Genomic DNA, 25,651 nt, shown 5'->3' on the forward strand with positions numbered 1-25,651 from the left:
TAAGCATTTATACTAAGAAATTGATTTGGCTTCCCGAATAATACTCCATGAACTTTGGCACATATGAGATTTGGGACCAGAAGCTTGATTTAACAATACTTGAGTGAGCTACATAAAAGTTTACAATAGCCATCAGGAGGCATGTTGATAATAGGATGTTGGTACAAAAAGATGGGACAGTCCTCCATTTCAGAGAGTTTTGTTAGCCTTAGATAATTCAAGCTCATCTTCTTTTATGACTGGTCCCTGAAGCAACAGAATATTGATGAATACACATCTGATACTGATGGCCTTTTGATTTTGTGGCCTGAGTTCAAGCAAAATACATTCTCTAACTTGAGTGCTAATCACCATAGTTTCCTTATTAAGGCCTGTTAATCACCATACATCCCTTATTAGTCAATTAAATGAGCATATTCATTCTTTTAGCCATTATGTTATATTTATTAATGACCAATATCATCATTAGGGTTATTGATCAAGTTCTAGCCTAATACAAGACCATAAAGCTGTATTTAATTTAGGATTTGAAGCAGATGAATTTTGTAGTTTTGAAAGTCATGATGGAAAAAAGTGTGATAAAAAGGAAATTGTGTTGGAAAATCATCCAGCATAAAGGAAAAAATATGTAATAGAAGTGATTGTTGGTATTTGTATTGTCATTATATTTTCTATTCATGATTTGTTTGACCTGTGATTTTTATAACTACTCCTATATGGGACTGTCTATAAATATAAGATATATCTCTCTGAATAAGTATTGGGCACTAAATAAAGATTTTAATGCTCCATTTGAAAATACATGTTTAAACATTAGGGAGAAAAAAAAGGACTTTGGCATTTTTCACTCCTCTCTTACTTTGCTATTATTATTGGCCATATTTTACATTGTTTTTTCAGTTTTAGTAAGAGCCCTAGCCTGTTCCCCAGGTATAACTTTATTTTTCCTCACATACGTTCTCACATCTCAGTAGCAAAAAAGCTTTTTCCACAGTCTTCCCAAAAGCAGTTGAATAGTCAGCTGAGATTAAATACTCTTTTACTTCTGCTTTACCTGAACTTATAAGTGTTTCCTGCTATTTCTAACAAGAGAAAAGAATGAATTTATTTTAGTGATGAGAAAACTAAGGCTCAATGAGGTTATTTACTGAGGATCACATAGCTGTTAGTAAGTGATGAGAGACTATGCATTGTTTCATTTAATCCTCACACCACCCTTTTGAGGTATATATAATTATTTTCTGCATTTTAAATATAGAAAAACTGAGACTTAGCTTAAAGAAATATGGCTAATAAGGAAGTAATGAAATACAAACTCAAGCAATCTGATTCAGAGCCTCATAACTGTGCTATATTATCTCATAATATAGTAAAGAAGTTAAAAATTTGAACATATGTTTCCCTGGCATTGCCTATAAAGTTATCTGTCTTCAAGAAGACTTAATTTCTTTGGCCCTTGGTCTCCCTGTTTTTGTATCACATCTTGGAAATTTTGACTAGCAATTTTAAAAATCTTTTATTAAGTATATCAGTTCCTCTCTTTAGTTGTAACATCATGAACTAAAAAGCCCTTCAAAGTATGGGAACATCCTCATTAGTACAGTGGTGAAAAAAAAAGTATGGGAACAAGAGCATCCTCCATATGTAGAATAGTTTTGTATATTTGCTGGAATATCATTGTTTAGTGTTGGAATTATATGCACCTAGTTCTAGATTATGATGATAATAAATGTATCTGTTTCAGATAGTCATAACATACTAGATACAGTTCAACTATATTCTCTTGGTGCAGCATACCCAAGTGACTAAGCAAATCCTAGAGTGATGTTTATAATTTCTCAAGAGTGCCATATGGTAGATACTTGAGTTAAAGAATGTTACTTTATTTAACACAATTAAAAGTAAACTGTCATTTTGTTGGTTTTTCATTTCCTAAGGTCTTTATAGGCGTTGTCCTAGGAAATTATAATTTTGTATGGATAGGATAGGTTGAATGTGGTGATTGCTGCTAAGGAAGAGAGTCAACACACTTTTACAACTGTGTATAAAAGGCTGTTGTTAATTTTAGAGTGTCTGTTAATTTTAAGTTTGTTTTGCTGTATTCAAATAATGAAAATTGGGAAAGTTTTAGGTCTAATATTTCCCTGGCAAAGAAGAATATAATGTCTGTTATTTGGGCTAGATTAGGCCTGATAGGAATGACTTTGGTATATATATACAAAGTTAGTCAAGTAGCTTCTGTGTGGTCCTGTTTATGCTTTAAATGCCTTGAAATTGTCAATGATTATAATCAGACATATTTCCAGAGTTGCCTTTTTCTTTTAGTAAAGAACTATTCTGTAACATTAATTTTGTCAGCCTGTGAACTTTAGTAGGGGAATGATATAGTAGAAGGCTAAGGAACCACAGACAGATTAGCCTAGTGATTTTCAAACTGTAATGCAAAGTAGAGCTTCCTTGGTGCCACTGCTGGAAAGTTGGAAAAATGAAAGGGCAAAATTCTCATCTCCCTACCCCACTTTAACAAAAGCATCTTTTATCTCTTTTATGTTGGGCTTTCAAAAACTATTTTGTTTGAAGAATTTGAAAACTGTTGATCTAGATACACTCCTTTAAGAAAAGTGAAGCCCAGATTAAGTGACTTGTCTAAAAGGTACATAACTAGGCACTAGCAGAGCTAAGACTGGAATATATACTTATCTGACTCTTGGTCTGAAGCTGTGTATACTGTGCTAAGATATAACAGAAGGGTTTTTTTGTAAGCTTATGGTTTTTCACAGTTGACATTTTAGTTTTTTATCAATCTACCTATGTATTAAAATTAGGAATAATTGTATATACTAATGCTTTAAATACATTTGTACCAGTAGATTTGCTGTTCAGTCCTATTTATAAGCTGAACACTGTTTTCAAAGCTAAAGCAATTTGTTTACAGGAAATCTCTCTATTGTTTTTTGCATTGGAGAAATTTCAAAATAAAAATAGGAAATTTTGATGAAGATAAATTAGTAGTTAGATGGCAGCAGTGCAGTATTTCACTTCTTTTTAACTCATTTTCTGTGATGATTTTGTTGATTCCAACCCATGCTTCGTTATGATTTAATCTTAAAATAATTACAAAAGATTGGGTATCTTTAAATAGACTCCAATTTTCAAGGTAGACTTTTCTAAGGTTATATTGAGTGTGAGGGGATTTGTTTTTAATTCTAAAGTACATTTTGCCATATTTTGGAATGTATGTGCATCTTGTTGGTAATTTGGAAATTGTCTTCTCTGTTATGTAAGGATAATGTCAGTGTGTAGTGCAGTGCAGTGCATGTTTTAGGATTTATAGTTGTAGGAGACTAGGCAGAATGTGAATAATGCTTATACCTAGTGTTCGTTCTTTTGAGGTTCTTGAATGTTAAGTTGTTTGCTGTTTCTTTCGTTATTTTAAAAGGGCATTATTCCCGAATATTCAAGCTTTGATTTGCACTAGAATAAAGTATTTATTTCCTTAAAGATTTAACAGAGGCTTTGGATGAAGATGCAGACCCCACAAAATCTGCACTGTCTGCAGTTGCATCTTTGGCAGCTGCATGGCCACAGTTACACCAGGGTATGTGTGGGTTTTATTTTTGTTTGTTTGTTTGGCTTTTTATTTTTAATTTTATAAAGGTACATTTTACATTGCCAAGTATTTATTATTCTTATTCTAAATGACTGTTTCATTTTTAACAACTATAGGCTGCAGTTTGAAAAGCTTGGATCTTGATAGCTGCACTCTGTCTGAAATCCTCAGACTGCATATCTTAGCTTCAGGTGCAGATGTAACGTCAGCAAATGCAAAGTACAGATATCAAAAACGAGGAGGATTTGATGCTACAGATGATGCCTGCATGGAGCTTCGTTTGAGCAATCCTGGTCTAGTGAAGAAATTGTCAAGCACTTCAGTGTATGATTTGACACCAGGTAAACTTTGCAAGTTGGAATTTGTATAACCTTCCCACCTCCTACCTTCTTACGCCTTACATAATAAATCAGTTTTTATAAAGAGAGAGAAAGCAATCTTTTTTTTTTTTTTTTTTTTTTTTACTTATAGATAAGGTCTTACTATGTTGGCCATGTTGGTCTCAAGCTCCTGGGCTCATGTACTCCTCCCACCTCAGCGTCCCAAAGTGCTGGGATTATAAGTGTGAGAACTATACCCAGCCTTAAAAAAAAAAAAATTATTGGAACACAAATAGTAACCTAAATTGAAACTACTGTTATTCATATTAACTTTAGTTATTTATGATTTTCATTATTTAGATTCTTTAATATTTTAGAAATTTATGGTTAGTCTACTACAACTACTAAGTTTAAAAGGACAAGTGAGAATTAGCTAGAAAACTAGCTTTCTTTTATTCATTAGTGTATCAGAAGTTTAAACTTACAGCTGCTAAATTCTGCCATGTGCTTAAATAAGTGTTTGAGGTATGAGAAACAGTATGTAAGATTAAGACATTATTTTTCACTTGCTTTTTAAAATAAGAAATTTTAATGTACAAATATAGAGTTACTTTAGTGTACTTCAGAGAACATATAACAAAAGTACGATGCCTTAATTCCTGACATTTGTATAGTCTTTATAACTTACGGTGGTATTTTTGTGTATTCTTTTCAGAGTAGCAATTTACCTGTTGCCATTTTTTTAATTTAAGTGGTTATAATTTAGTTTTGATTTGAACTTCATTACTGAACCTAAAAATTAAAACTTGAAAAATAAGATTAGAAAATTTCTCATGTTCATTTAACTAGTATACAGGGTAGACCTTAGTGTTTGAAAAGCCTCATATATCACATAGCTGTTAAATGGGATTCAAAGTGCTTTTTTCTGAAAATATGCCATTGATGTGTTTGACCATGACAAACTGCTCCCTATCCTTATTTTCACATTGAGTCACAAAAATTTCAAATATAATTCCTTTTTTTAGCATTAATAATATAGAAGTTATTTACCAATTTTTGACAGGAGAAAAAATGAAGATACTTCATGCTCTCTGTGGGAAGCTACTGACCCTAGTTTCTACTAGGGATTACATTGAAGATTATGTTGATGTATTACGACAGGCAAAGCAGGAGTTCCGGGAGTTAAAGGCAGAACAACATCGAAAAGAGAGGGAAGAAGCAGCTGCTAGGTAAGAGATAAATACAGTCAGTTGGGCTAACGAAAGCTGTTTATTTCTTTGCATTTAAAATCATATTTCACATTGTGCTGTAATGTGGCATTGGCTCACACTGATGCCTGATGGCATTACTAAGAGATTATGAATGGATTACTACATTATAATTTTGTAATGTTAGGAGCATTTTCCAATAATTTGATAATTAAAGGCAAGGTGCTAAAAGTGAAAAGTATCTTTGCGTCAGAGAGATGATAATATTTTATTTTAACTTTTAGAATTCGTAAAAGGAAGGAAGAAAAACTTAAGGAGCAAGAACAAAAAATGAAAGAGAAACAAGAAAAACTGAAGGAGGAGGAGCAAAGAAGTTCAACAGCAGATATATCTATTGGGTATGGTTTGAATCACATTGCTCATCTGGCTTTATTTATTCATCTTACCATACATAAAGGATAAAAATCAGATACCTTAAACTCTGCACTGCTTTCAAGTTTTTAGAAAAGTAGTTTTTTATAGGTATATAATAATTGTGCTAGCAGGCCTATGATATTTACACATAGACAGTCCTCAAGTATATGCATGTTATGTTTTTAAAGAATTTTTGTTTTAGGCTAATTCTAGGGAATCTAGAGCTCATTTTCTCACAGAATTTTGTTACAAATGATAATTTCCCAGAAAACTTTCAATAGGCTAGTTTTAACTGATATTATAATATTTCTTGCATGACTAGTAGTTTATCTCCCCCCTCAGCCACCACCATCAACAGGTGTACGGTGTGTTTTGTAGAGTTCCTCTGAGTCTATAGAAGAACGGGGATGAGATTAGAGGCTTTAATAGATGGTATAGAGAGAAGGGATATCGGCACCTAAGTGATTTAGAGACTGCCTAAGTATTTTATGGCATTTCAGGCCAGGTACAGTGGCTCACACCTGTACATTTTGGGAAGCTGAGGCAGTAGGATCACTTGAGGCCAGGAGTTCAAGACCAGCCTGGCAACATGGCAAGACCTTGGCTCCACAAAAAATAGAAAAATTAGTGCAGTTGTGGTGGGACATGGCTATAGTCCTAGCTATTCAGGAGACTGAGGCAGGAAGATTGCTTGAACACAGGAGTTTGAGGTTGCAGTGAGCTGTGATGATACACTCTAGCCCAGGCAATCGGTAAAAGCCTGTCTCTTAAAAAAAAATTAAAAAAGAAAAGTATTTTACTGCATCTCAAAATATTTGTTATGGTATTGGCTATATAAGCAAGTAGGAATTTTTCCATATTTTAAATAGCAAACCATATTCATATTTAACAAAAATAATCAATTTTTTTTACACAAAATCTGCAAAGGAAGGTTCTGAAAAAACTCAGTATTCCAAAATTAGTGTATTGACTTTGTATTATATTTGCACATAAAAATACCTAATAAGTCTTTTTTTTTTTCGACATGGGGTCTCACTGTTTTGCCCGGGCTGGTCTCAAATTCCTGGGCTAAAGCTATCCTCCTGCCTCATCCTTCCAAGTAGCTGCCATTATAGGTATGGGCCACTGTGCCTGGCAATATCTATTAAATCTTAAAATCATAGGTCACAAACTTGCAACAGCTATATTTCATATGGCCAATGACAAATACTATGAGAAACTGAATTTGGATACTTAAGAAAGTTAATAGATATGACACCTAAAACACCAAGAACCAAAGAAAAAATAAATAATTGAACTTCATCAAAATTAAAAACTTGTGTACTTCAAAGGGTGCTATCAAGAAAGTAAGAAGACAACCCAGTGAATGGGAGAAAATACTTGCAAATCATATATCTGATAAGGGGCTTATATCCAGAATATATAAAGAATTCTTACAACTCAACAATAAGAAGATAGTCCAATTAAAAAATGGGAAAAGGATTTGAGTGGACATTCTCCAATGAAGATACATAATATGTGCATGAAATAAGTCCTGAAAAAATGCACATGAAAGCCACAATAAGATACCACTTCACACCCACTAGGCTGGCTGTATTCAAGTTGACAGACAGTAACAAGTGTTGGTAAGGACGTGGAGAAATTAGAACTCTCATACATTGCTTGTGGGAATGTAAAATGGTGCAGCTGCTTTGGAAAACAGTTTGGCAGTTCTTCAAACAGTTGAACCATTTATTACTATTTGACCCAGCAATTTCACTTCTAGGTATATATATACTCAAGAGAATTAACAGCATACATTCACCCAAAAATGTATACATAAATATTCATGCAGCATTATTCTTAATACCCAAAAAGTGGTAACAACACAATGTCCATTGATTGATGAATGGATTAACAAATGGTCTATCCCTTCTGTGGTATATCCATACAGAAGAATTATTCAGCAATAAGAAAGAATGGAATTCTGATACATATTACAATGTGGATGAACTTTGAAAATATTATGTCAAGTTAAGGAAGTTAGTCACAAAAGACTATATATTATATGATTCCATTTATATAAAATGAATAGGCAAATCTATAGAGACAGAAAGTAAATGAGTGGTTACCAGGGGCAGCAGGGAAGAGGAAATGGGAAGTGACTACTATTGGGTATGAGGTTTTTCTTTTGGTATGATGGAAGTGTTCTGGAATAAGATAGTGGTAATGATGGCACAACCTTGTGAATATACTAAAAACCACTACAGTATACACTTTAAGAAGGTGACTTTTATATGGTGTGAAAATTATATCTCAACTTTTTAAAAAAGAAAATTATGGTATAGATTCTACTTTTTTTTTTTTTTTTTTGAGACAGAGTCTTACTCTATTGCCCCGGGTAGAGTGCAGTGGCATCATCATAGCTCACTGTACCCTCCAACTACTGGACTCAAGTGATCCTCCTGCCTCAGCCTCCCAAGTAGCTGGGACTACAGGCTTGAGCCATGACCCCTGGCTAATTATTCTATAATATTTTTAGTAGAGACGGAGCCTCACTATTACTCAGGCTGGTCTCAAACTCCTGAGCCCAAGTGGTCCTCCTGCTTCAGCCTCCTGGAGTGCTAGGATTACAGGCATGAGCCATTGTACCTGGCCAACTTCTTCATATTTTTTATACTCATTCAGCCTCATTCATTTATTTATATTATCCCTGGCTCCTGAATACACTTGAACAAAACCCCACTTTGGATGTAATAACATAAATGGTGGAATTTACTTTAAGGTTCATATAATTTTAGTTTTAATTTGGAGAACATAATGGATTAAACATCTATCCATATTGTCTTTATTCTGCCTACTTAACTATTTCTGAAATTTGTCCACTTCTCTCCTCCACTAGTTTTCTACTTACCTCCATCTTATTGTAAACCACCATCACCTCCTAGCCAGCCACCGGGGACTATTACAGAGGCTTCTTTACTGATCTCCCCTCATCTACTTGCTCTCTGCATAGCGGCCAAAGCACTTTCTAATATCATTTCTCTTTTCCAAACTCTTCGGGTTTTTTCCCATTGCTTTTTGGATAATGCCCTCACAAGGCCTAGCATTATCTAAATCTGCCTTTGTTTCTCATCCAGTAGCAATCTTGGATTGCTACTTTGTCATTTACACTTTTCTCAAAATTATAAGCTACTCCCCTTTCTCTTCAGTTCCTTATCTTTGCATATGTTATTCCTCTGCTCTGCTATACATGCAGATTTCCTCTCCTGTTGCCTGCTCCTCCCCGATCTCCTTGGTCTCACAGTTTAAATGTCACTTCTTCAAGCCAGTCTTTCTTGATCCCTAAGACTAGATTTGGGTCTCCCTGAATGCTTTCATAGCACCTTGAACTTCTCTTGTTTTATTAATAGATGCAAAAATCCTCAACAAAATGTTAGCAAATTTAATTCAATGACATATTAAAAAGATCATTCAGGCCAGGCATGGTGGCTCATGCCTGTAATCCTAGCACTCTAGAAGGCCAAGGTGGGAGGATCATTTGAGGTTGGGACTTTGAAACTGGCCTGAGCAAGAGTGAGACCCTATCTGTACTAAAAATAGAAAAAATTAGTCAGGCATGGTGGTGAGCACCTGTACTCCCAGCTACTTGGGAGGCTGAGGCAGGAGGATCACTTGAGACCAGCAGTTTGAGGTTGCAGTGAGCTATGATGATGCCATGGCACTCTAGCCCAGGCAATAGAGTGAGACTCTGTCTCCAAAAAAAAAAAAAAGATCATTCTGTACTTACTACTCATTTTATTTGTACAGTGATTTATGTAATTAATCTGTTTTCTCTGCGAGACCATAAACGGCATAATGTTATTAAGTACTCCCTAAGCATATAATGTCTGATATTTCATAGGCAGGCTGTAAATATTTCATGAATGGCATTATATGTTCATTAGTTAATGTAATCTTTGTTCTTATCCTAAAGGGAGGAAGAAAGGGAAGATTTTGATACTAGTGCTGAAAGCAAAGAAATAGAGCAAAAGGAACTAGATCAAGATATGGTCACTGAAGATGAAGATGACTCAGGATCACATAAAAGAAGCAGAAGGGGTAATACACTGAAATTTCTTAAAACCATGCTCATTTGTTTGTTTTAATTGATAAGGCACTTTATTAATTCAGCTATTCTGATACATACATTAAATTATATTCATTCATTTTTTAAATGTCCACCTTATAGCTGTGATGAATTATAAAAATGGTGTTATTCATATTTAGTATATTTATGATTGGGCCATTATTTACATGCCATTTATACTTTATGGAAGAGAGAGAATCCTATCTTTTAATAGGTCAGTTTCTCATAACTTCAAGTTTTGTTGAGTTTCTACATTTACTACTTTATAGAAGGCCAAATAGAAGTTTTTATTCTATAATGTACTCATTCAATGTGTACTGGATGCCTCCTGTGTGCTACAGATACAAAAATCAATAATGTTCATAATTGGTATCATATTGCTGAGAATGAAAATATTGCCTTAAAACAATTTCACAAATTGCTGGATCAAAGGGAATACATTTTTAAAAGGCTTTTGATACAAATTACTTCTAAGGATTTTTAACCTTCCTCATTTAATGACTATTGAAGGAGATAGTTAAGTTAATTCTGTGCCTATAATTTGGATGACATCTTTTTTTTTTATATTGTTTTCTAAATGGTTACTTACTAACATAGTGCATCAGTCTGTTTGTGCTGCCATAATGAAATACCATAGACTGGGGTGGCTTAAACAACAGAAATTTGCTGTCTCACAGTTCTGGAGGCTGGACATCCAAGATCAAGGTGCCAGCAGAGTTGGTGTCTGATGAGGCCTCTTCTTGACCTGCAGACAGTGCCATCTTGCTGTGTCCTCACATGGCTTTTTCTCTGTGTACAGCAGAGAACAAGAGTTCTGGTGTCTCTTGTTCTTATAAGGACACCAATCCTATTGGATTAGGGCCCCACCCTTATGACTTCAGTTAACCTTAATTACTTTCTTAAAGGTCCTATCTCCAAATATAGTCACACTGTGGGTTAGGGCTTCAAATGTGAATTTGGGATTTTGGCAGGGGGAGCACAATTTAGTCCATAACACATAATAACTTGAGGTGGCTTTGTAACTCATATTTTTCTAATAGAAATTTAGAATATGATGATGATGAAAGATGTTATTTTAACTATAGGGAAAAGGGGGCAAAATGGATTTAAAGAATTTACAAGGCAAGAAGAGATCAACTGTATAACAAGCGAGCCTCTTACTGTTGATGAGGAAGAAGCATTAAAACAAGAATACCAGCGAAAAGAGAGAGAGCTCTTAGAAAAAATCCAAAGTGCCATAGCATGTACCAATATCTTTCCTTTGGGCCGTGACCGCATGTATAGGCGATACTGGATTTTCCCTTCTATTCCTGGATTGTTTATTGAAGAGGATTATTCTGGTCTCACTGAAGACATGCTGTTGCCTAGACCTTCATTATTTCAGAATAATGTACAGTCTCAAGATCCTCAGGTATCCACTAAAACTGGAGAGTCTTTGAAGTCTGAATCTACCTCCAACATTGACCAAGGTCCATGTGATCATTCTGTGCAACTGCCAAAACCAGTGCATAAGCCAAATCGGTGGTGCTTTTACAGTTCTTGTGAACAGCTAGACCAACTTATTGAAGCTCTTAATTCTAGAGGATATAGAGAAAGTGCCTTAAAAGAAACTTTGTTGCAAGAGAAAAGCAGAATATGTGCACAGCTAGCCCATTTCTCCGAAGAGAAGTTTCATTTTTCAGGTAAATTTGCAATGAAAACACTCTCTTTTCTTTTTTCTTCCCATGATCTCTGGTCATTCAGGATTAAGCATTTTTTAAGGTATTAGAAATATATTTAAAACACTTTATCTTTCATTTAGACCATTCCCTTGATTTACAAGTTAGAATTTGGGAATGTATTTCTTTATAGAAATAAGATTCTCTAAATGCCATTAAGCTCTGTTTGTATTATGAGGAACACATCTGCAGTGTGAAGAAATACATATTCTTCCTATCTTCTTATTCCCTGGTCAGTAAACTTTGAATGCCCAAGTCTCCAAGGCTGCCATCACTTTTAGAGATAATACAGCAAGTGAGATTACTCACTAAGGGTTTTGACTGAGAGTCCAGGGACAGGCCCATTAATGATCACTTCTTTGGAAATTGGCTGCAAGGGCAGATCAGGCAGCAGCATTTCCTATTTGATGGCTGGTCCATTGATGACAAATAAGAAAAAGCAGTAAGAAATTTTTAGATGGGAGTTTTTATATTACTAAATGAGATTATCTATGTAAAGAATGGCTTAAGTTTAGGAGCATGTTACCATGACTACTTTAGTTTTTCTCAGAATTAAAAGCTGTAAATCACTAATTTTTTTAAAAAAAAAACAGCTTTAAAATATCATACAATTCACTCATTTAAAGTGTACAATTTAGTGGTTTTTGGTATATTCACTGATACGTGCAACCATCACCACAACCAACTGTAGAACATTTTCATTACCTCAAAAAGAAACTTTGGGCCAGGCTCGGTGGCTCACACCTGCAATCCTAGCACTCTGGGAAGCCGAGGCAAGAGGATCTCTTGAGCTTAGCAGTTCAAAGCCAGCCTGAGTAAGAGTGAGACCCCGTCTTGATTAAAAATAGAAAAATTAGCTGGGCGTCATGGCTTGTGCCTATAGTCCCAGCAGTTTGGGAGGCTGAGGCAAGAGGATCGTTTGAGCCCAGGAGTTTGAGGTTGCAGTGAACTACAATGATGCCACTACCCTTTACCCAGAGCAACAGAGTGTGACACTATCTCAAAAAAAAAAAAAAAAGAAAAGAAACTTTCTACCCTTTAGCTAGCACTCCTTTACCTTCCCTACCCCACTACCTCCTAGCCCTAGGAAACCACAAATCTACTTTCCCACTGTAATTTTTCCTCTTATAAATATTTCATATGAGTGGAATCATATATGGTCTTCTGTGATTGACATCTTTCACTTAGCATAATATTTTCAAGTTTCATCCAGGGTGTAGCATGTATCAATAGTTCATTCCTTTTTATGGCCAAATAATATTCCATGGTATATATATACCACATTTTATTTGTTCGTTTGTTTGTTTCTTTTAGAGACAGGGTTTTGCTCTGTCACCCAGGCTTAGAGTGCAGTGGCACAATCACTTGATCTTAGCCACAAGGCCGAGAAGCCATACAGTGGCACAATCATAGCTCACTGTAACCTCCAACTCCTGGGCTCAAGTGATCCTCCTGCCTCAGCCTCCCAAGTAGCTGGGATTATGGAAATATGCCACAACGCCCAGCTAATTTTTAAATATTTTTTTGTAGAGACAGGGCCTTGCTCTGTTGCCCAGGTTGGTCTTAAACTCCTTGCCTCAAGGGATTGTCCTACCTCAGCCTCCCAAAGTGCTGGGATTACAGGAGCAAGCCACTGCTCCCAGCCTATACCACAATTTTATTCAATATTTACCTATTCATTAGTTGATAGACATTTGGTTTGTTTCCACCTTTTGGCTATTGTGAATAATGCTACTGTAAACATTCACATACAAGATTTTGTGTTGACAGGTTTTCATTTGTCTTGAGTATATACCCAGGAGTAGAATTACTGGTAACTTTGCTTAATAGTTTAAGGAACTACTCAATTGTTTCCCAAAGTGGCTGTACTTTTCCCATGAACAATGTATAAGGGTTCCAATTTGACTAATAATGTTAAGCGTCTTTTCATGTACACATTGTATATCTTCGTATATCTTCCTTAAAGAAATGTCTATTCTGTTCCTTTACCCATTTATTAATTGAGTTGTCTTTTTAATGAGTTATAAGAATTCTTTATACCTTCTGGACACAACAAGATACAGGATTTGTAATTATTTATGACACTTGAGGATTTACACTTTCTATCCATTATTTTAAGGTAATAGTCACATAGGGTAATTGTATATTTTAATAAGAAAATCATAATTAAGGTATTTGATTACTGTTTCAGACAAACCTCAAACTGACAGCAAACCTATATACAGTCGGGGAAGGTCTTCCAATGCGTATGATCAATCTCAGATGTCTGCAGAAAGGCAGCTTGAACTGAGGCTGAGAGATTTTCTTTTGGATATTGAAGATAGAATCTACCAAGGAACATTAGGAGCAATCAAGGTTTGTACCTGTACCTGTTTTTAGTTTAATTTGCCTGGTCTAGAATTTTATTCATTTTTGTTAATTATATGATATAGGCAAAAGCAAGTGTGTTTTGAATAAACACCAGGGAATGACACATTTTTTTATTTCCTTGCATCAAAATGTTTATGTATGGACATGAACCTTCTTTTTTAATTTTTTTATTGACTCCATACTTCAATGGACGCAAAAATCTTTCTTTTTTTTTTTTGAGACAGAGTGTCGCTTTGTTGCCCTGGCTAGAGTGAGTGCCGTGGCGTCAGCCTAGCTCACAGCAACCTCAAACTCCTGGGCTTAAGCGATCCTACTGCCTCAGCCTCTCGAGTAGCTGGGACTACAGGCATGCGCCACCATGCCCGGCTAATTTTTTCTATATATATTTTAGTTGGCCAGATAATTTCTTTCTATTTTCAGTAGAGACGGGGTCTCGCTCTTGCTCAGGCTGGTCTCGAACTCCTGACCTCGAGTGATCCACCCGCCTCGGCCACCCAGAGTGCTAGGATTACAGGCCAGAGCCACCGCGCCCGGCCTTTTTTTTTGTTTGTTTGTTTGTTTGTTTTTTGGGGGGTTTTTTTGGTTTTTTTTTTTTTTTGTTTTTGTTTTGCAACAGGGTCTCACTCTGTTGCCTGGGCTAGAGTGCTGCATGGTGTCAGCCTAGCTCACAGCAACCTCAAACTCCTGGGCTTAAGCGATCCTACTGCCTCAGCCTCTCGAGTAGCTGGGACTACAGGCATGTGCCACCATGCCCGGCTAATTTTTTCTATATATATTTTAGTTGGCCAGATAATTTCTTTCTATTTTTAGTAGAGACGGGGTCTCGCTCTTGCTCAGGCTGGTCTCGAACTCCTGACCTCGAGTGATCCACCCGCCTCGGCCACCCAGAGTGCTAGGATCACAGGCCAGAGCCACTGCGCCCGGCCTTTTTTTTTGTTTGTTTGTTTGTTTGTTTTTGGGGGGTTTTTTTTGGTTTTTTTTTTTTTGGTTTTTTTTTTTGCAACAGGGTCTCACTCTGTTGCCTGGGCTAGAGTGCTGCATGGTGTCAGCCTAGCTCACAGCAACCTCAAACTCCTGGGCTCAAGCGATCCTACTGCCTCAGCCTCCTGAGTAGCTGGGACTACAGGCACAAGCCGCAACACTTGGCTTATTTTTCTATTTTTAGTATGTACGGGGTCTCACTCCTTCCACCTTGGCCTCCCAGAGTGCTAGGATTACAGGCTCGAGCTACTGCGCCTGGCCAAAAATCTTTCTTAAATATGCTATAGAACTATCTACTTTCTTAAGCAGAATTTAATGAATATAATTGGCCTTTTTAATAATTTTTAGTATTTTAAATATATATTTTATGATGTTTTCATAAGATGTTGAAATGTTAAGGATAGTTTCTTCTTCCTTAACTAGCTCTTGCTTTCTCTGCTTAGTTTAGTTTGTTTGTTGGTTTCTTTGTTATCTTTTTTAATCTGTAAGTAATTCATGCTTGACATATGTGCTTTTGTTCATGCCTTTGCTATCATCTGTCACTTTTTTGCTAGTATCAAGTTGACCAATCTTAGAGTTGTTTGTGATTTCTTTATATAAAAGTAAGGTATTAGAGCTTTCTTCTATGGATGATATGAATTCCATTTTGGCCACTTAGTAACTTTTTCTTTGGATTCCTTTTTGATTCATAATCTGTTCTAGAATATCCATGAATTAATTCTATATGTACATTGAACATACCTCTTAGAAGCAACATACTCCATTTTTCAGGGTTAATGAATTTGGATTTTGTTACAGGTTACAGATCGACACATCTGGAGATCAGCCTTAGAAAGTGGACGTTATGAGCTGTTAAGTGAGGAAAACAAAGAAAATGGGATAATTAAAACTGTGAATGAAGATGTAGAAGAGATGGAAATTGATGAACACGCAAAGATCATAGTAAAAGACAGGTACAAAAAGGATTTTTCGGCCGGGCGCGGTGGCTCACGCCTGTAATCCTAGCACTCTGGGAGGCCGAGGCGGGTGGATCGCTCGAGGTCAGGAGTTCGAGACCAGCTTGAGCAAGAGCGAGACCCCGTCTCTACTGAAAAAATAGAAAGAAATTATCTGGCCAACTAAAATATATATAGCAAAAATTAGCCGGGCATGGTGGCGCATGCCTGTAGTCCCAGCTACTCGGGAGGCTGAGGCAGTAGGATCGCTTAAGCCCAGGAGTTTGAGGTTGCTGTGAGCTAGGCTGATGCCACGGCACTCACTCTAGCCCAGGCAAAAAAGTGAGACACTGTCTCCAAAAAAAAAAAAAAAAAAAAAAAAAACAAAAAGGATTTTTCTAAAGTAATCATCATTTTTCCTTGCCACTTCAATTATAAAGTTATTGGTTTTTTTTAAGTAAATATTTCTTTTATCTTGTCTTAAACACTTGTCATGAGGATATTTCTAACTACTGAAATTATCATTTCCTAAACCTCAGGATCTCTGTTACTCCACTTTGTACTAATGCAGTCAAAAGACAACTAATTGGCATAATGATAATTTTTCAAGAGTTTTTAAAAAAAATTTTGTGTTTTTTTTTTTTTTTTTGAGACAGAGTCTTGCTTTGTTGTCCTGGCTAGAGTGAGTGCCGTGGCGTCAGCCTAGCTCACAGCAACCTCAAACTCCTGGGCTTAAGCGATCCTACTGCCTCAGCCTCCCGAGTAGCTGGGACTACAAGCATGAGCCACTATGCCTGGCTAATTTTTTCTATATAGATTTTTAGCTGTCTAAATATTTCTTTCTATTTTTGGTAGAGACGGGGTCTCACTCTTGCTCAGGCTGGTCTCGAATTCCTGACCTCGAGCAATCCACCCGTCTCAGCCACCCAGAATGCTAGGATTACAGGCATGAGCCACCGCGCCTGGCCAAAAATTTTGTTTTTAACTTAAGATTTTATTAATTTCAGAAAGTAACTTTGTAGTATCCATTCTTCCTTTCTGTTGGAAAACTTAGTAAATTTTGGTAGACTTAAATATTATTTGAACTTAAATATTATTTGAATCACAATCTATCTCTGTGTATCTATAGATAGATATTTTTACTTTTTCAAGGGTATTTTGGATGTTATATGCCCTTAAGCAGTTTGTCATCTAGAAAGGAGTGGTGGGGAGACGTGAGGCAAGCAGCTGTAGAATAGAGCAAGGGCCCTGACAGAAGGTAATACCCAGTGCAAATGAAGTACATAGGAGGGCTGCTTGTCTTGGTGGGACATGGGAGACAGTGAAAGAAGTGCTAGAGGAAGTGACTGCGAAGCTGAGCCCTGAAGGTGGGGAAGATATGACACTGGGAGGAAAGACCATGTACAAATGCTTTGAAGTGAATGGGTTTGCACTTTTAAGAGATCATTTTAGCCGGAGTGTGGAGATTTTATTGCAGATGAGGCAAGACTGACTACTAATGAACTAGTTAGGGGACAGGGATAATTGTCCTATCCAGTAGTTAAAGCAAGAGAAAAAGAGAAGTTTGAAGAAAGAGAAATAAAGATAAGCCGCCTGAGATACTTAGGCATTAAAGGCCCGTCACAATGTTACCTCTAAAACCTTTTTCCATGAGCCTTCCCTCCTCCACCTTCTCTCCTTCAAAATGAATTTCCCTTCCCTGTGAACTTACAGCAGCTCCCTGAGATTGAGGAAACTATTTCTTACACAGGTGTAAATAAGCATTTGAATGAATGAGTGGGCTCAAGTTTTGCCTAATAGTGTTTTTTAAGTACCATAAATTCTTCATTGTTTTACTTGTAGACTTTCAGGGATAAAAACAGAAACTCCAAGTACTGTCTCCACTAATGCAAGTACACCACAATCAGTGAGCAACGTGGTTCATTATCTAGCAATGGCACTCTTTCAAATAGAGCAGGGCATTGAGCGGCGTTTTCTCAAAGCCCCACTTGGTAAGTATCTGTTTTTATTTCAAAATATTAGTTACGTTTTTAGTAATTCTGAAATTGCTCTTTAATTAATAGAACTTTATTGGCTGACATAATGAAATTGATAAGCTAATTTTAAAAATTTGAGATTGTGTTTTCATTTTAAAATGAGTTAGGTGGGGCCAGGCACGGTGGCTTACGCCTGTAATCCCAGCACTATGGGAGGCCGAGGCGGGCGGATCGTTTGAGCTCAAGAGTTCGAGACCAGCCTGAGCAAGAGTGAGACCTCGTCTCTACTAAAAATAGAAAGAAATGATGTGGACAGCTAAAAATATATATAGAAAAAAATTATCTGGGCATGGTGGCTCATGCCTGTAGTCCCAGCTACTCAGGAGGCTGAGGCAGGAAGATTGCTTGAGCCCAGGAGTTTGAGGTTGCTGTGAGCAAGGCTGACGCCACAGCACTCACTCTAGCCCTGGCAACAGAGTGAAACTCTGTCTCAAAAAAAAAAAAAATGAGTTAGGTCAAATTTATTTTTAAAATAATGCCTAAATACTGTTTTTCTAATTCATTCTAGATATTTATTCATTTTAATGAATGTTTTTAAACTATTTTTCCAATCTCTTTGTGAAGAGTTTCATCAAAAGAAAGATTACCAAAACCTATCAAATTACCAGACCTTGAATAGTCAAAGATAATGCACAAATATTTTTTTCCATTATTTAAGATGGAACCCCAAATAAATGACTTAAAATGTCTACCATTTGGGGCATAGTTTAATGATATAGGTCACTAACCCAAGCACTGTATAAGAAGTGCTAAATCATCAGAAATGCCAAATGTTGAAGGGAATACAGATAAGGAAATGCTGTATAATTTATGGTTAGAAATAATACAATTTGTATCATTTTTTGGCAATTTATGAAATTAATAGGTTTTTAGGGACTAATCTAGGAACGTAATCATTATGTCTTTGGAAAAATATGTGTTTCAAAGTTCCAAATCAATTTTTATATCATAACTACCTCTACTTCCCTGTTCTTTTTGAGATGTTGAATTAATTTATAATTCATCATATTAAGATTTACATCTCTATAATGGAATCATGAAAGAAATAATTTTTTTAAGCCATATCTTTTTGGTCTCATTGAAAGAGCAACTTGAATAGACTATACTCCTTAAATAATTATTTGATATTACTTTGTTGACTAATAAGAGCAAAGTTTTCATAAATAGACAATGCTGCCAGAGCAATTTTGGAATGTAAGTATATTTTTAAAATGTCAGTTTTTAAATATTGTGGCCAATATCTCATTGTCTAAGCTTATTCATATTTTTATAAATTGATATTCCACCATGAGCTTAATAACTCACTTGTCACATTGAAAGTAGCAGTTGTAAGAAATATGTATATACACAGCTCACAGAGATGGTAGAGTTGATATTTGCTATATCACCCTTATTTCCCAGTCTTCAGTATTTCTTAGTATTTTCTTTGTCAGCATCCAATTATGTGTTCAAAAGATCTCTCTGTATTATTTCTTACAACCATGCATGAATTTAAAATGACCTCAATTAAAAGTTACTTGTAAATCATGCAACTTACTAAATATAAGATCTTGCTACTACTGATGAATCCTGTAATTCCAAGAGTTAAGGACAAAACACAATTCTGATGATTCTTCCACTTCTCAAATGTCCATAAAAGTTGTTGTTTGTAAGTTGAAGAGGGAAAAAGATCAAATTAGTTGTTTAATGTGTCTGTATTTTCATCTGTACATTTCATTAAATATTTAGAAAAAGAAAAACCTTGACACTGGGAAGCAACTTGTATATAGTAGGTTATATGAGAGCTACAGCATTCGTTATGCTGGTTTGTATACAGTAGTTTTATTTATTTTTTTTAAAGGGTGGGGTGAAATTCAATTTCTTTTTTTTTTTTTTTTTTGGTGACAGAGTCTCACTCTGACACTCTGGGTAAAGCGCAGTGGTGTGTCATCATAGCTCACTGCAACCTTAAATTCCTGGGCTCAGGGGATCCTCCTGCCTCAGCCTCTCCAGTAGCTGGCACTACAGGCGTGCACTACAACACCTGACTAATTTTTCTGTTTTTAGTAAAGATGGGGTCACGCTCTTGCTCAGGTTGGTCTTAAACTCCTGAGCTCAAGGGATCCTCTTGCCTTGGCCTCCCAGAGTGCTAGGATTTTACAGGTGTGAGCCACCACACCCAGCTAGTATACAATAGTTTTAGAGCATTCATTCCATCGCAAAAGATATAAAAGAAAGCAACTTGAATTTGCGAACTTAAGAAATAAGTAAAATAATAAAAGTTCAATTTATTTTACTTTAGTGGTAAATGTTGATTAAAGTCAAATATTGATCATTTGTAACATAGATATTACCATCTACCATTGCTGCTCCTTAAAAAGTTAGTAGAAATAACTGAAGTCTGTAGCACTTTATTTTAAAGTCTTTGAAAGGTCTATTTTGAATAGTGGGACAGCAGGAGATAGTCTAAATATTTGAAGCAAAGTAATCAAGAATATCTTTTATCTGGAAGACAAAAGGAAGTTTTACTCTATTAATGTTTAAGATAGAATATATATTGAAATTCTCCATTTATGGCATTTCAACATAACAAATTAATCATAGTAGGAATTTCCCCAATTTCGCTTCAGGGATTATTTCAAATTCTTGAGGAAGCAAGTAAGAAATAAAAATTCTAGCTTGACATGGTAGCTCATGCCTGTAATCCCAGTACCTTGGGAGCCTGAGGCAGGAGGATCACTTGAGCCCAGGAGTTCAAGACTTGCCTGGGCAACACAGCAAGACCCTTTCTTTGCAAAAAAATACAAATTAGCTGGGCATGGTGGTATGCACCTGCAGTCCCAGCTACTCGGGAGGCTGATGCAGGAAGATCACGTGAGCCCAGGAGTGTGAAGCTGCAGTGATCTCTGATTGCACCACTGCAGTCCAGCATGGGCAACAGAGCAAGACCTTGTCTCTTTAAAAAAGAAAGGGAAAGAGAAGGAAAGAAAAGAAAAGAAAAAGGAAAAATTCTACTTATGTTCCACTTTTCCTAATATATCCCTTTTATTATAGCCATTAATCACATTGATAAAACTAAGCTTTTTTCATTTGGGGAAGATAAATGTGTTTTGATTAATTGCTTTAGGTAAGATGTAAGAGTGTTTGTTTAGGTTGATAATTTCATCATTTATAAAGTCATACTTATGGTGAAACCCTTAAGCTACGAAAACAAATCTTCAACTAACTTTATATCAATTTGAAATTAGGTAACACAGAAATTAATAAAGATCAAAAGGGAGATAGAAAAAAAAAGGACAAGAAAAAGAGAGAGGAAGATCAATCTAGTGTGAGAGATGGTAAATTCTTAACTTTTTAAAGAAATTTGTGTTTTGCCTTTTTAAAGAATTACGATTTTACTTTCTATATTACGGAATACTGATTTGCATATTTAGCTTTTGAAGGAAACCCTTGGATTTGATTTTTTGGAAGGGAATGGGCTTGGATCCAAGCTTATAAAATATCATCTTCCTACTGTTTTCCTCTCTACATTGCAAACCTCAGCTAATCTAACTCTTCTAGGTTGGCATATACAAAGTTGACTTTGGTGAATCTTAGTATCCTTAGCTATTGGTGAAAAGAATGAACAGCTGTGGAACTTATGTTTACTTATTTTGCATGAAGTGTTCATTCACAGCATTTTTTTTTTCTTTTACTAGCATAGAGAGCCCTGAGAGTTTTTGTTTTGTCCCTTAGAGAAGCCTATATGTTATGGTCACATGGATTACTGTATAGTGGCTTTTGAACAGTATGAAATTTCCCAGTGTAATATTTGATCATATGACTCTACCAATATTTTATATTAGAAAGATCCTTTTAATTAGTAATTTCTTGAGGAATTTATCTGTGCTAGCATAATGGAAAATAAAAGAGAAACAAGACATTTTCTGCCCTTGACAGAAGTACAATCTGGAGAAAAGGCAAAGTTTAAGATAAGGAAACAACAGAAAAATGGAATCAATTGTCTAATACTGTTTTTTACTTATATAAATACTATATGAAAATAGAAAAATGTGCACATCCATTATGGACTAGAATAAGAATTGGGCCTTGAGCTACTACTGGTTGAATTTTCTTAAAACACCTCTTTGATCAAATCCCATTAAAAACCATTCAAAGTGACTTCCAAGGGTCTGAAAGTTCTTCATAATTTTTCTTTTTCCCCACTCTTTTACATTGACCTCTGAAACCTTAATTCTTGCCTTTGCCAATGAGAATGCTCTCTGATTTATCCAGGAAGATAGTTCTTCATGATCTTTGAACTAGCATTTCTTGCTGCCTCCTTCCTTGGAGGTCCTTCTCAGGCCAGAACTGTTCATGAAGCCTTATATTAGAAAAACCAAGATAAGTAAAAAGCTAACAATGAGAGGGTAGAGATAAATGAAATGCATTTAAATGGACTGTACTCTCCAATTAAAATTTAGAGACAGACTGTATTAAAAATAGAAAAATCAGCCAGTTTATACTATCTATAAACGATACATCTAAAAAAAGGCATAGAAAGATAAAGATGGAAAAAATACTATCTGGTCTACATTCTGAATAATGTCTTTGTATTTATTTCCCCCTTCACTAATATTTCTCTTCAGCTTTGAAGAGCCAGTTGACCCATCCATTGTATTTTCCCCTCTCCCATTGAGTTATTAAGCTCAATAATTATTATAAGTTTTATTTGATTCTTTTTCACACTGCCTGGTTATTTATTCATGTTTTTAACTCTTATTTCCTAAAACATACTAAGCATAATTATTTTATATTTTGTGTCTACTTCTACTGTCTGAAGTCTTTATGAATTTGATTCTGCTGGCTATCACTCACAGCGTTTCGTTCCTACTTGTGCCATGTGGGTTTTTGCTTAACTCTCATTGCTCAGATTTGATCTATGCAAATGTCTTCCGAGACAATTTGCAAAGATTTGTATTAATATTTGTTCCTGCCATTCACATGAGGTCACTACCAATCCTAGACCACTTTAAAATCTTAGCCTGTGTCTTTTTCAGGTTTTAAACGTGTTCAGGCTTTGCTTACAGTTACAGATTCTTGGGGTAAATTTATTTCCCGTTTCTACCCAACACCAAGGTCCAGGTGTGTAGATTTCCTGCTCTCCCTTTCTTTTTGTGTACCCTTTTCCACTCTGACGCTTGAAGGAGTAGCCTTTTGAGCTCCTAGCTTTCTAGAGAGGGACTTACTACCTTAGGTGGTCCCAAGATTTCATTTCCTGTCTCTTACCGTGCCCAGCAGTCAAACAGGAGCTTAAGGTCCACTGGGGTTTGGCAGAACTCTTGCTTTATGGTTTTAACTCATTATGTATATCTTCACTTTCTCAGCTGTACTAAGCATTCCTTGAAGATAGGGACCATAGAATAGACTTGTTTCTTATCTCTAAAGTGCTGCACATAGGGGGAACTATTACTATATAATGCAGGAATAATGATAGTAATATTATCATTTACTGTATGACAGGTACTTTATATTTTATATGCCTTGTGTGTATGATCGCATTTAATGGTCCCAACTGCCTTCAAAGGTACTATCCACTTACTACTACTGAGGCACTTGAGACACAAAAGAGTTGAGTAACTTGACCAAGCTCATAGGGGAACCAGTACTCACCTCAGAGCAGACTAACTCCAAAGCCTGCATTCTCTTAACCATTATGCTACTGCCCAAAAGGTTTTATTTGAGGATTATAGTAGGGAACATGACATTTCCTCCTATATGACCAGATTATGTATGGAGTCTTTATATATACCTTGCAGAATTAGCTACACTATTTTAGAAAAATTGAGATGGTAACGATCTTAAAGTGTGAAATGGAAATCACACACCAGTGTAAAATGATGGACTGACTATAGATTGATAGCATGTAGTCAAATAACTCTTAATTGTTTAGCCCAGAAGACAAAGAAACAGTGATGTTAATGACAGAAGTTTTCAAATGTTTCTATATAAATATTGGTACTAAAAATTCTTTTGGGGGAGTATTACATTGTTTTTATTTACTTCAGTTTTAAAATAATATTTTCTTAGAGATAGAAGACAATGCAGTTGGTATTTGTACACAATTTATAAATTTAATAATAGCCTTATTGAGATAAAATTCACATGTCATAAAATTCACCCTTTTAAAGTGTGAAAAACAGGGGTTTTTATTATATTCAAAGTTCGTGCAGCCATCACCACCCTCTAGTTTGAGAACATTATCATCAACCCCAAAAGAAACTTCATATATGTTTGATACTTAAGTTAGAGAGCAGTCCATCTTTTACATGAAAATGAGGAAGTAACATCCTTGATTCAAATGAATAGTAACCTGTAATCATATTTAACCAATTTTCTAAATTAGATTAAGATTTGATGCAGGCCGGGCGCGGTGGCTCACGCCTGTAATCCTAGCACTCTGTGAGAGGCCGAGGCAGGTGGATCGCTGGAGGTCAGGAGTTCGAGACCAGCCTGAGCAAGAGCGAGACCCTGTCTCTACTAAAAATAGAAAGAAATTATATGGCCAACTAAAAATATATATAGAAAAAATTAGCTGGGCATGGTGGCGCATGCCTGTAGTCCCAGTTACTCGGGTGGCTGAGGCAGTAGGATCGCTTAAGCCCAGGAGTTTGAGGTTGTTGTGAGCTAGGCTAACGCCATGGCACTCACTCTAGCCCGGGCAACAGAGCGAGATTCTGTCTCAAAAAAAAAAAAAAAAAAAAAGATATATGCAAAGACCAGATTAAGAACACATTGCCTAAGTTATTTTTCTCTTTTAGCTATTGAAATCCATTAGCATTTGATTTATGGGTTTAAGTAATTGCTCATGATAAACAATATGTGGCTTAGCAAATATTTTACATGAGATTTTGTTGTTAGCAATCATGGCCTGATAAAACAGGAGATTTTTGTTTTTAATGTCAACATAATCTTTTGGTTAAATATCAGAAGAGAAAAAATGTAAAATCTAACCTGTTTAAACTGCCAAGAAAATAGTTATATGTCTAGTTTTGCCTAAAAACTTCAGTCATTTTCCCTTTTTATTTAAGATTCCAGTGACAGTGGGCGTTCTTATAAAACAGTCCTGGACCGTTGGAGAGAGTCTCTCCTTTCCTCTGTTAGTCTGTCCCAAGTTTTTCTTCACCTGTCCACCTTGGATCGTAGCGTGATGTGGTCTAAATCTATACTGAATGCTCGTTGCAAGATATGCCGAAAGAAGGGTGATGCTGAAAACATGGTTCTTTGTGATGGCTGTGATCGAGGTCATCATACCTACTGTGTTCGACCAAAGCTCAAGGTATTTTTTTCTTCTACTTTTCAGAATTGAGACAGTGAGATTTTGAGTGATAGATGATTAATGATCATTTATGTGTTTTGTTAAGACTGTACCCGAAGGAGATTGGTTTTGTCCAGAATGTCGACCAAAGCAACGTTCTAGAAGACTCTCCTCTAGACAGAGACCTTCCTTGGAAAGTGATGAAGAAATGGAAGGCAGTATGGAAGATGAGGATGGTGAAGTTGATGATGATGAGGAAGGTCAAAGTGAGGAGGAAGAGTATGAGGTAGAACAAGATGAAGGTGACTCTCAAGAAGAGGAGGAAGTCGGGTAAGCCCTAACATGCAATGAAATAAATACCTCTTAATTAGACAATCTTTTGACTGTTCAAATACAAATGGAATAGTTGTGGTCTATAACTTTATAATATATAGTGGCCTGAAGCCACCCTTTTTATATATTATAAACATTGAAAAATATTGCCAGGGAGTATTGGTGATTTGGGCAGTCTACAGAGAGTGAGTGATCTATGCCAGGAACACATTGTATTTTTTTTATACTCCTCCTGCCACAGTTGTACCCAGAAACAACTTCTGTACCATCGTATAACCAAGTATTCTGCATATTCTTAGCAAGCTATGTCACCCAAGCCTAATGAATGGGTTTGGAGCCTGG

At 35.9% G+C, this 25,651-nt stretch overlaps 1 protein-coding gene across 2 annotated transcripts in view; it reads left to right on the top strand.

Annotated features, from left to right (window-relative positions):
* The window catches only part of BAZ1A (bromodomain adjacent to zinc finger domain 1A), a 90,919-nt gene that overhangs the window by 59,712 nt on the left and 5,556 nt on the right, over window positions 1-25,651 (top strand). Inside the window, exons 13-23 of one of the 2 annotated variants that reach the window (XM_045568789.1) lie at window positions 3,503-3,598; window positions 3,727-3,951; window positions 4,994-5,159; window positions 5,423-5,536; window positions 9,508-9,632; window positions 10,746-11,342; window positions 13,570-13,733; window positions 15,528-15,682; window positions 17,507-17,655; window positions 24,750-24,997; window positions 25,083-25,306. In XM_045568789.1, coding sequence (XP_045424745.1) covers window positions 3,503-3,598; window positions 3,727-3,951; window positions 4,994-5,159; window positions 5,423-5,536; window positions 9,508-9,632; window positions 10,746-11,342; window positions 13,570-13,733; window positions 15,528-15,682; window positions 17,507-17,655; window positions 24,750-24,997; window positions 25,083-25,306 — 2,263 coding nt within the window. The remainder of the gene's footprint in view (window positions 1-3,502; window positions 3,599-3,726; window positions 3,952-4,993; window positions 5,160-5,422; window positions 5,537-9,507; window positions 9,633-10,745; window positions 11,343-13,569; window positions 13,734-15,527; window positions 15,683-17,506; window positions 17,656-24,749; window positions 24,998-25,082; window positions 25,307-25,651) is intronic. The other variant, XM_045568797.1, reaches the window with a different exon arrangement.

The sequence above is a fragment of the Lemur catta genome, chromosome 1, assembly GCF_020740605.2.
Source record: "Lemur catta isolate mLemCat1 chromosome 1, mLemCat1.pri, whole genome shotgun sequence".
NCBI classification, from domain to species: Eukaryota; Metazoa; Chordata; class Mammalia; order Primates; family Lemuridae; genus Lemur; species Lemur catta.